Source organism: Capsicum annuum, chromosome 1 (genome assembly GCF_002878395.1).
Source record: "Capsicum annuum cultivar UCD-10X-F1 chromosome 1, UCD10Xv1.1, whole genome shotgun sequence".
Taxonomy (NCBI): Eukaryota; Viridiplantae; Streptophyta; class Magnoliopsida; order Solanales; family Solanaceae; genus Capsicum; species Capsicum annuum.
Genome location: NC_061111.1, coordinates 25,489,120 through 25,501,207, shown reverse-complemented (window position 1 = coordinate 25,501,207; position 12,088 = coordinate 25,489,120). Strand labels below are relative to the sequence as shown.

General features: G+C 35.5%; 1 protein-coding gene across 2 annotated transcripts; it reads left to right on the top strand.

The window, feature by feature from the left end:
* Nucleotides 1-7,386: 7,386 nt before the first annotated feature.
* LOC107853920 (60S ribosomal protein L2, mitochondrial) lies at nt 7,387-8,997 on the top strand. 2 transcript variants are annotated; one of them, XM_047395521.1, is made up of 2 exons: nt 7,387-7,752; nt 8,116-8,997. In XM_047395521.1, exons 1-2 carry the CDS (start codon nt 7,680-7,682, stop codon nt 8,649-8,651), a joined length of 609 nt encoding a protein of 202 aa, XP_047251477.1. In that variant the 5' UTR covers nt 7,387-7,679; the 3' UTR covers nt 8,652-8,997. The 2 variants fall into 2 exon arrangements, with proteins under 2 accessions (XP_047251477.1, XP_047251479.1); XM_047395523.1 differs by having other exon boundaries at nt 7,593-7,752; nt 8,106-8,997.
* Nucleotides 8,998-12,088: the final 3,091 nt, after the last annotated feature.

Below are 12,088 nucleotides of genomic sequence, written 5' to 3'. Positions count from 1 at the left end.
ACTACGTGAATGCTCATGCAACTTCTTAGGCAAACCACGAACCACACCCACTTGGCTGCTACTAGCCACATCACGATATTCCAAGTTCATAGGAGTTTAGGGGAGATTAATTTTACTATATAGCTTATATGAGCTACGTACTTTATCTTGACATGGGTCTGGGAAGTCCACTTGCTCCTATATAATCCAATATTTCATTTATCACTTCCCATTGACGGGTCATGGCTTCAAGTTTAGACAAAATAGCACTTGTGGCTTCATTGCCCAAGGTTTGGGAGGTTGACACCGCAAGTTCTATTGCAATTGTACCTAAATCAAAATAAACTTACAAAACAAAAGAAAAAGAAAACAATTAGTTCACAAAATCCTCACCACACTCTCATACACTTTGATCGTCTCACACTTGGTCCTTCAAGTATTTTAAACCGGCTAGCAACTCGTAAGAGCTTGGGAGTGAGTCTACTCTTTGGGTTGGAATGGATTTTTGTTTTAAAGACTCAAAGAAGTTTTGTATGTACTTAAAGAAAGAATGACTACGAATTATAAACGAATATAGCACGACAAGTAAAGCAAACACAAAAGAAGTACTCAAAAACTAGTTCACAACTTAGTAGATACTTACTAGTTGCCAACTAGTATAGGAGTAAAAAAAATGAAACTAATGGAGACAAAGAAAGAAACTAGGAATTCCAAGAATTTGAGTCTTGTTGATGACGTGGACAATAACTATTGGACATTGGATATGTTGTTGAAGTTGAAGAATTTCTTATTCCAAGACTTTAGTTGTTCATTCCCACCTTTGAGGAAGAAAATTAGGCTATGGTCTAGGTTTATAAGGTCTTTGGACTCTCTTTTCAATAGTCAAAAGTCTTCTACCTTATTTTCACCAACTTGCACTCTTTTGGGCAAGACAACTTTTTGGGTGGTCTTGTCTCTTTCCTCTTTTGTCAAGTCTTGAAAAGGTGTCTTACTTCTTTTTGGTAACTTGCTTTTTGAATGACTCTTATCTTTTTAATACTATGGTGTTGTCTTGAAATTGTTTCCAAGAAAAACACAAAGTCTTTCTCCTTTTTTTTTGCATGATCAAACAACACTTTATAAACACACTTCAAGAAAAACAAGAACTTCAACTCTAGCCATCCACAACCTTTAACAACAACTTGTCAAAGATCAAATCTTGGACTTAGACTCAAGAAGTGCTAGTGGATCAAGAAGATAACACAATAAACTAATATGACAAATCCACCTAGATCTGGACACTTTTCTCGGCCAAACACAACAATGACAACAACAAAGATGCTTCAGCCAAGAGCAACAACACTTCAACTCTTTTTTTTTTACTTTTCGACTAAGAGAGCCCAAGATTGGTAATGTAGGAACACAACCGCCTTGATCTGATACCAAATGATACCAAACGGTATCTAAGAAGGCTCATAATAGTCCACAATCACACAAAATAGTCCACACAATACTAGACAACAACGGCAATAAGAAAACAAAACTAACTTAAGAGATGATGGATAAATAACTTAACATAAAGAAAATATGTAAGATAGAAACTAAAGAGTATATTAAACTCAAAAACCTCTACAAACATGTAAACTAATACCAAGTTCTTACATTAAACCCAAGAGGAACTCGATTCACTTAAGAACTCACGTTTCTAGCCAATACACAACACAAGGGGAGCCTTCACTTGTGAAGTCAAGTTTAGGTTTCCCTCAAGTAGGGACAGGACTTTGCTGTTTCAAATTGTTTCAAGAACTTACATCAATAAACAACTAAGTAAAAATAAGACTAAAGGGTCTATTTATAATCTATTACAACATAAAGTGTCCAAAATGCCCTTAATGAGGATAGGTGGCATAGAGTGTATTTTTAGCATGTGAAATACCTCAAACTACGCTTAGTGAGAAAAGGTCACCTTTTACTAAGTCCTACACTCCAAGACCGTGGTCCTTCAAGCTTCACAACTTTCGCAAGCTAAGACACTTTCCACACATAACTTTGCCTCATGAAATGTCCAAAATGGTCTATTCATGCATGTTCTCTTCTCTATAATGTGACCATAATTGGGTTCTTCATGAGTTGGCCTAGCATGATGTCATCAAAGGATATGATGGTCAATTAGGTTGTATCACCTATGTCCAAACTGACTCAGAAAAAATTCAAATTTTAGTAGTCTAATTCATGCGAGAAGAGTTTTTAGGAGTTGAAGAATCGACTCACTTCTACCTCAATTTTAACTCTATCAGAGGGTTCAGATGGTTTTTTAGTTTATTGTGATGCTTCTAGAGTTTGTTTAGGTTGTGTGTTGATGCAGCTGGACAAGGTCATAGTATATGACTTTAGACAGCTCAGACCTTATAAGAAAAACTATCTGACTCATGATCTCGAGTTCGTAGCAATTATTTTTTCCTTAGAGATTTGGAGACATTACCTTTATAGGGTTCATGTTGATGTGTTTACTAACCATAAAAGTTTAAGGTATGTGTTCACATAGATAGACCTAAATCTTCATTAAAGAAGGTGGCTAGAGTAGCTTAAAGATTATGATATGAGTGTGTTATATCACCCAAATAAGGCCAATGTTGTAGTCGATACCCTTTGTAGACTGTTCATGGGAAGTATTGCTCATGTTGAGGATTATAAGAAGGAGTTAGTTCACGAGGTTCATCAGCTTGCTAGATTGGGTATTCGATTGGTTAATTTTTCCAAAGATATGGGTTTAGAGTGGTTTGAAATCTTTTTTAGTTTCCGAGGTAAAGGAAAAGCAAGACAGAGATCTTATTCTGGTTAAGTTGAAAGAGGCAGTTCAAGATCAGAGTTGAGGCTTTCTCTTGGGGAGAGAGGTACTTTATTGTTAAAGTAGATTATGTGTTTCGAATGTGGATGATTTGAGGTAGTGAATATTAGCAAAGGCACATGGTTTGCGATATTCTATTCATCTAGGAGCCACTAAGATGCATCGTGATTTGCGGGAACTGTATTGCTGGAATGGTATGAAGAAGGCTATTGTGGAATTTGTGGTTAAGTGTCTAAATTATCAGCAGGTCAAGGTTGATCACCAAAGACTTAACGGTACGCTTTAGTAGTTCAGCATCCCCACTTAAAAGTGGAAAGTGGTGAACATGGACTTTGTTACAGGGTGCTTCTTACGTGTCGTCAGCATGATTCTATTTGGGTCATTGTAGATAAAATGACCAAGTCAACCCATTTCTTGCCAGCCCATACTTCATATTCAATCAAGGATTATGCCAGACTCTATCCTAGAGAGTTGGTAAAGTTGTATGGAGTTCCATTGACCATCATTTCAGATAGAGGTACCTAGTTCACTTCCCATTTTTAAAAGGTTTTTTAGAAGGGTCTTGGTATCCAAGTTCATCTCAGCATGACTTTTCACCCCCAGATAGATGATCAGGCAAAGAAGACCAGTCATACTTTAGAGAACATGTTGAGGGCTTGTGTTATCAATTTCAAGGGTAGTTGGGATGATCATTTGCCTTTTATTGAGTTTACTACAATAACAACTATCACTCCAATATTCATATGGCTCCGTTTGAGGCTCCTTATGGTAGGAGGTGTAGGTCTCTATTAGTTGGCTTAAAGTTGGCAAGGCCACTTTGATAGGGCCAGATTCAGTGTATAAGGTGACAAAGAAAGTTTAGTTGATTCAATAAAGGCTGAAGATAGCCCAAAGTCGTCAGAAATCCTATGAAGATATAAGGAAGAAGGAGGTTGAATTTGATATTGGTGACTTTGTGTATTTGAAAATTTTACCCATAAGAGGGGTAAATATATTTGGTAAGAAAGTAAAGATCAATCCCCGCTATGTTGGACCATAAAGGATCTTGAGCCATTTTGGAATGGTAGCCTATCAGTTAGAGTTTCCTGCAGAGTTAGCATCAGTGTATCCATTGTTTTATATCTCTTTATTAAATAAATGCATTAATGATCCAACTTCAGTCAATCCTTTAGAAAGTGTGGGTGTGGAAGATAACCACTCCTATGAGGAAGTCCCAGTTGAGATCCTTGACCATCAGATTCGTAGGTTGAGGAATTAAAAAAGTCGCCTTAGTTAAAATTTTGTGGAGAAATCAGTTCGTTGAAGGAGCTAATAGGGAGCAGAAACCGATATGCAAGCCAAGTATCCCTATTTTTTATCTACGAGTTTAGATTCATCTTGAGGTAATGGTTTCCTTAAATTAGTTCCCTCATTTTCCATCTCAGTTATCCAACCATCCTCATGTCATAGCATGCATTCATGAATTCAGTTCAGTCTATGCATCATGTCTCAGATTCAGATATTTAGTCATGATTCAATTCATAAATGTTCAGCGATGATGTCAGCTTTCCTAGTATTCCAGATCAGACAGTTTCATTCAAAGACGAATGATCTTAAGGGGGAGATATTGTAATACCCTGAATTTTTCAAAATCTAAGACCCCACAAAAGATAGGCCACTAAGTTAGCTTTCCAATATTTCAAGCCTAGTCTTAATCCGATGTCATGGAAAAAAGTTATGGAAAATTTTCCCTTAGGGCCTGACACACTACCATGACAACGACAGGTAATGAGTTGTTACCACATATGACGAATCGTAACCAGTGAGTCGTAGTTACTCCAGTGAAGTCCCCAAGTTATGATCCCAGTGATTACGACTCGACTTTATGGCTCGTAATCAATGACTACGGGTCGTAAGAAGGGACTCATAGTCACAATAGTGTCCCCCCAAGAACCAGTCCTTTAGTTACGAGTCCAGCATAGTCAGATCTTACGAGTCGTTAGATGAACTCATGACCTAACCAGTGTATGATCTTGAAATCCATCCTAGTGAGTGGGAGTCCAACATATGACTCATATTCATACCTTACGAGTCGTAGTGTAGACTCGTAGCCTGACCAGTGAATGACCTAAAACTTAAGCCTCAGACTACGACTCTACCTAATGAATCGTAGTCAATCATAACGATTCGCTAGAAGAAAGTTGTAGTCAGAGCAGAAGGGAACTTAGACCCAAGATTCTAGCTTACGACTCAAACTATGACTCATAGTCAATCCCAACGAGTCGTAAGGTGAGTCGTAATGAATGGGAACCCAAATTCCTGCACGATTTTTCAAAAGACTTTAAGTGTTTTCCCACTACTTTAAAAACCTACCCCACGTTGTTTAGACTTCCCAAAGGATAGTATAAAAGCCCCAAAATCCCTAATTATATGATTAATGATAATTTTACTAAAAGAAACCAAAAAGGGCAATTTTCTCTTATCCCAGGAAGCAACTAGGGTTCATCAATTAAGTCCAATTCTCAAGAAGATTTCTCCAAGATTTTACATTTAGGTATGTGGGATATTTATCAATGGGATCCTTTCACCCATTGAGTCCCAAAGGTTTCCTAAAACTCTGAGGTTTAATTTATCCTTTATGTTTAGGGTTCCATGGCACTTATGAATTTTCTTGAAATTACGATTTATCCTTGCAATTGAACCCTGTGTACATGTTATTTTCATAAGCTTAGTATTTTTCCATACTTAGAAACATGAATTCCCTTAGTTTAACAAGACACTATGTTTTGGGGTCTTCAGCCATGAATTTTTTTACTGTATTCTAATGATGTTATCATATTTAATGTATCATTCAGTGTTGGTGGGTTATGAACACTCTATACTTAGATATTCATGCATATTTCAAATTTCAAGTTACAAGTCATTCAGATCATATTTGTACTATTATATTCAGATTATTATCATGTTGAGCGTTTATTAGTTTTGAATCATGTTAAATTTTTATAAGTATTAGTGTCAGTTCAGTTAGGAGTAGAACATAGCACCAAGCGAATATAGGGATGAAGGCTCACATGTCAGTCTAGAGTGAGACCTTTAGTAGTAGTCCTTAAGTTCAAGAACTACGTAGCCACCGTAGGATATGAGATGTCATCCTGCTAGTAGAGGGTTAACACTTTCATAAGGGTCTCCTTCCAGCAGAGGATGACACCCTAGTCCTTCGAGACATTAGTTTAATAGATTCACACAGCCAGTGTCAGTATCCTTAGCAAGGTACCAACACTTTTCCAATCAGAGTCATAGGTTGGACCCCGATTAGCTCAAATTGGGGCATGTCAGTTAAATGTTAGCTCCCACAGTTTCAGTAATTAGATTGCATCAATTCAGGTTTGCATGACTAAGTATCCATATATCAGTTATTCAGATCATTTCAGTATATGTTTATGCTTGGTTTTGCATTCATTTTATATGATTCATGCATTCATACTCAGTACTTATATGTATATCAGTTAGTACCTATCTTGTATACCAGTACATTCATAGTACTGACCGCATACTGTCTTTTGCGCTATATTAATTTCACAATATAAGTTCGGATGCTCAGCTCCTAGATCGTGCCTAGTTTTTTCCTATATCATTCAGTTGTCGCATTGTTGAGTCCTCATCGGTCGAGGACTAGTCAGATTAGTTGTTATGCTTCTCGGTACTTTATTTCATGTGATTTCAGTAGTCAGAGTTAGTTGAGGACCTGTCCTAACAACTTATCATGTTTAAAGGCTTTCAAACGGTCAGACAAATTGTTATGTTTTCAGTATTGATTTTCAGTACGTTTGATGTTGTTTTTTTTACATTCAAATATTTTATTAAATGACTTCTGCACAGTATTTTGTTACACTTTTCAATATTTACAGTATGTGCCAGCTCATGAGTTAGCTTGGAGTCACTTGTAGCCTTAAGCACCGTGTTACGATTAGGGGTAGTCTCGAATAGTGACATTTGTATACCCATTACTACCGGAGATAATTCATCCCTATTCTTAGCTAGCGTTTCATCATAAATTTTTAGATATTGTGATCAAGTTTTGACACGTATTTGGCATTGTTTTTGGGAAACATATTTCATTCCTTTTAAGGAAAAAAAGAAAAACATGAAATATGATTTATACATATAAGTTTGACACAAAGTAATTATTTTTATAATGAACTATATTACATTCTCCAGAAATCATAACATGAATTTAATAAAATTACTAATAAAATAATTATTAGTTATTACAATTCGTCAAATTACTATTAGTTATGAAGATTCATTGACGCGAAAAAATAAACAATAACAATGATAGTGACAAATTATTCTTTAATATAATCTTTATATTTCGAACAAAATTTTAATAAGAATACGTTTAATGACAGATTTGATTGATAGAATTATAGTTGTAGCCATAATTGATGAATTTTTTTGTAAAATATAAAAGTTTAATATAAGTTTTAAAATATTAAAATAATTCTTAAAACTACACATTCTCTCAAAATTACCTCCTTTTTTTTTTTAAAAAAAAAAAGATAATAGATAAGTTGATTCATTTTCCGTGATTTGCTTGATCAAACTTGGGATCTTATGTTGATAATTTTTATTGTCAATACCAAAACTTTTTCCAAAATCTACTTGCAATACATATGGTCAAGCAAATCCTTATTAATTGTTACTCACAAATGTAAATAAAAAAAATAAAGAACGAACATAAAAACTCAAATTGATCCCCTACTCCCAACCGGACAGTCAAATCCCTACAAAAAAAAAAAAAAAAAAAACTACTGTAGTAAGAAAAGCCGAGTAGTCACTGTCGTTAAACCCTGCCCCTCCAAGAACACAAACGAATTCCAAAAGGAAAAAGAAAATGGCTCTTTGGAGAGCGAGAATGGCTTCTTCGTCCCTACTTCGCAATGTCATCAGTCGCTCTTTCTCTACCAGTACTCTCTCTTTCCCTATATTCATTTCAATATCTACAGAATCCCTAAAATTTAACCCAAATTCTGTTGCTTTTGTTTTTCAACAAGTTTTGTTGTTTTTCTTAACAATGTAAACCAATTTTTTTTGTTTTCTTTACAAATTTAACCCAATTTTGTTGTTGTTCTTAACAATTAACTCAGGTTTTTGTTTTTTTATTTTGGTAAATTTAATCCATTTTTGTTGTTTTGTTAACAATTTAAGACTCTTTTTGTTGTTATTTTGCAATTTAACCCAATTTTTTTTTTTTGAAGATTTTAAACCAGTTTTGTGGTTTTTTTTGTAAATTTAATCCAATTTCTGTTGTTTTATTGAGTGATTTATAGGTCCATTTGAAGCAATGGTGTCGAAAATGAAGCCATCAAAGGAACTAGAATCAATGATGGAACAATTTTCACTGGACATAAGTTCCCAAATTGGAAGTTGTATGCCATTAGGTATGATGAGAATCGGAACCCTAATTCACAACATCGAGATCCGACCCGGACAAGGCGGTAAGTTGGTTAGAGCAGCTGGTACATCTGCAAAAATACTTACGGAGCCAAGTGCATCGACAAAGTTTTGTGAAGTGAAGTTGCCATCAGGTGTGAAGAAATTGGTTGATGTTAAATGTAGGGCGACGATAGGACAAGTGTCGAATCCAGAGCATGGGACGAAGAAGTTGAGGAAGGCGGGGCAGAGCAGGTGGCTGGGAAGGAGACCAACAGTTAGGGGGGTGGCGATGAATCCTGTTGATCATCCACATGGTGGTGGTGAAGGGAGGAGTAAGAGTAGTGGAAGTCATGGAAGGGTTTCGTTGACACCTTGGGGGAAACCTACTAAGAGTGGGTATAAAACTGGGCCACTTAAGAGGAAAAAGTAGTCCTACGGGAGCTTTAGTGCACCGTGTTGCCCTGCCGTTGTTTGTTTGTGTTACTTTTTCTTAATGAAGTTTATGAGGAGACAATAATATTCAGCAAATGAATTTAGAAACTTGTTTAGAAACTATGGAGGTTTTTTGTGCCTTTTGGTTTGATAGAAATTGTGTTACTTCAGGTTCGTTTCAATCTAATGGTTAGTCAAAGGTTTATTAGGAGAACACCTATTAAGCTATTGTTTTTGCAAGTTTTGAGGATGTCTAGTGCCTCGACATTACTCCATTGTAATTTTTACCTGAAAATAGGTAAGATGATTACATTTCATTTGCTTAATGTAGTTTCCTTTCTCTATTCTGGTATTATTATATTTCATGATGAAGTTTATGGGGAATATAATAATTATCAGCAAATCAAGTTTGAAACTTGTTTCGGAATGATGGGGTTTTTTCCTGCCATTTGGTTTGCTAGAAATTGTGTTACTTCAGGTCTGTTTCAAACTATGTTTACTCGAAGGATCGGGTTGGTAAGAGAACACCTAGTAAGCTGTTGTTTTTGCTAGTTTTGATGGATACTTGTTTATCTATGTTACATTTTCTTGATGAAGTTTATGAGGAGACAATAATAGAAAATCAAGTTTGAAACTTGTTTACGCGTGATGTAGGTTTTTTCTGTCTTTTGGTTTGAGAGAAATTGTGTTGCTTCAAGTTTGTTTCAAACTAATGGTTACTCCAAGGGTCGTTAGAGAAACACCCAGTAAGCTTTTGTTTTTGCTAGTTTTGATGGATACTGGTTTGACTATGTTACATTTTCTTGATGAAGCAATAATTATCAGCAAATCAAGTTTAAAACTTGTTTAGGAATGATGGAGGGTTTTTTCTGCCTTTTGGTTTGATAAATTGTGTTACTTCAGGTCCCTTTTTTTCAAACTAATGGTTGCTCAAAGAATCTTAGAAAAATAGTACCTAGTAAGCTATTGTTTTTACAAGTTTTGATGGATACTTGTTCGTTTATGTTACGTTTTCTCGATGAAGTTTATGAGGAGACAATAATTATCTGCAAATCAAATTTGAAACTTGTTTAGGAAAGATGGGAGGTCTTTTCTGCCTTTTCATTTGATAGAAAAAGTGTTCCTTCAGGTTTGTTTCAAACTAATGGTTACTGGAATGATCGTTAGAAAAATACCTAGTAAGCTATTGTGTTTGCTAGTTCTGAGGATTTCTGGTGCCTTGACATTGCTCCCTTGTTATTATTATCTGGAAATAGGCAAAGATGATTACGTTTCATTTGCTTAATATAGTTTTCTTTCTCCATGCCGGCATTATTATGTCTTGTACAATTTTTATTTTCCTAAAAGTGGAGGATAACTTGGAATAGTGTTGATTCTTTCTCTGCATTTGCGTATATAAAGGTATGTTGATCTTTTTCCCACTTAATCCTGTTGTGTTTGCATGCATCTACAGAGGAATATATATGTATTTCTGTTGCTTTTGTCTGTCATCTATACACACACACACACACATATATATCCTCTGATGATGAAGTTTTCATTTCCAATATAATTTTGAGTTTTTCTGAGTAATTAATGAGTTGATGTTTCTGCTTTGCCTGCAATAAATTGAGGTTTTTCCTTCCTTCCTCATCCCCTGTTTTTTCCTTGATATTTTATGTAGGTTACTTGTGCTTCCATTCCTAAACTTGATCATGGGGTTGAGCAATAGCTGTTATTTCTGCTGTTGTACTTATTGCTTCCATTAAGATGGTGTTGCTCAGAAAGCCAAGGCTTTCTCACCTGCTGTATTGTGGTCTTGAACAGTTAATAAATGGCTTAATCTATACTAAGTTACTTTTGCCTGATGACTTGCTTGGATTTGGTTTCGTGGAGCTTAGAGTAGCTATTTTGATATGTGTTGTGTTGTGAGTGTTAAACTTGAAGATTTAAATAACATCAAACATCACTCGTAATAGCTGAAAAGTGTCTCACACTCACTGTTCTTGAAGAGTACAAGGGAAGTGTGGTCGGGGATTCTCTTGAGTGAGTGTCGCTTTTTTTTTGGTTATCATCTAGCATAGAATTTGTGTGTCACTTCTTTGTTGTGATCTTTTATCTGCATGGGCCTTTGTAAAGAGTTTGATTGTTAATGTCATGCTCTTAGTATGATCTAAATTGGTGTTACTTTTACGAGATTGTCTTGCTACTGCTTCATTTGGGATTTATGGAATTCATCTACAGTTAAAAACAAAGTGTGCTTGAAAATCGGAGTAGCTATTGAATAAGGTTACTTTTACTTATCAGAAAAATTCCTTCTTTCTTTTGAAGTCACATCTTTCAGTACTCGAACTCCAATCAGGTAGTTTTAGATCATAAACTATCTGGTCAGGAAAAATCCAAACTTTGAAAAGCTTAATCCGGAACAAAGAAAGTCTCCAGGAGAGTATGCATGGCCTCTTACGTATTCTTTGTGAATCTTTTGGAGCCCATTCATAAGTATTTTTGGCTCAGGAAGAAAGCTTTAGCACATTGTTGGCATCATGTGCCACAAGCAAGTGCTGTAATAGTTAGTAATTCTGTAGCAATTGAGGGTAAAATCTTTTGAATCACTCTACTCTATATAGCAACCTGTTAGTTGATGTCCAAATCATATGTGGAAATTTGAGTTATGGATTACAGCTTCCCCAAGTAATTGGGATAGTATGGAATTCTCTTTGGCGTTAACATCTGTTTCTAATTATAGATCTCTTTGGGGTTAATAGTCCATGTTCTTTTAAGATTTTCAACACTTTGTTGTTTACATTTCTAGGTTGGTTAAATCGTTTATTTTTAATGTCACATTCTCCCGCCGTGCTTTATCAAATTGATGTACTGGTGAAACCTATTCATATGCTAAGTATGTAGAGTTTTCTCTGTATTAAGTTCAGTTAACATTTGAGAACTTCTGAAGAGAAACCATTGAGGGTTTAAAGTGACTCTCTAGTCTTAAAAAAAAAAAGCAGCATATTCAGTGCATTACTTAGAAGTGCTTGTTCTTGTTGTCTGTACTAGTAGTCATCGTGCTACGCTAGTAGTTTCTCGTTCTGTTTTGGTGATTCCTGTTGTGTTTGGGCAGATTGATTGTCGTATTATTCTGTGGTAGTCTTGTTTTTGATACTCTTTATGTTTTTTTAGTAATACTTGTTGTTTCTTGCTAAGTTGCTCGGACTCTTCAAAAATGTCTACGGGTGCGTGGCGGATCCTTCAAAATAGTGTATTTTTGAAGGATCTGACATGGGTGCAGCAACATTTTTGGAGAGTCCGAGCAACTTAGGTTTCTCGTACTTCTATACGTCCTCTTTTACACTATTGTCTTGAGCCGGGGGACTATTGGGAACAGCCTCTCTTTTCAGCCAGAAGTATAATTGTCGTTTACTGATAAAATCCTAGGATTAATTTTAACAAGGAAATTAA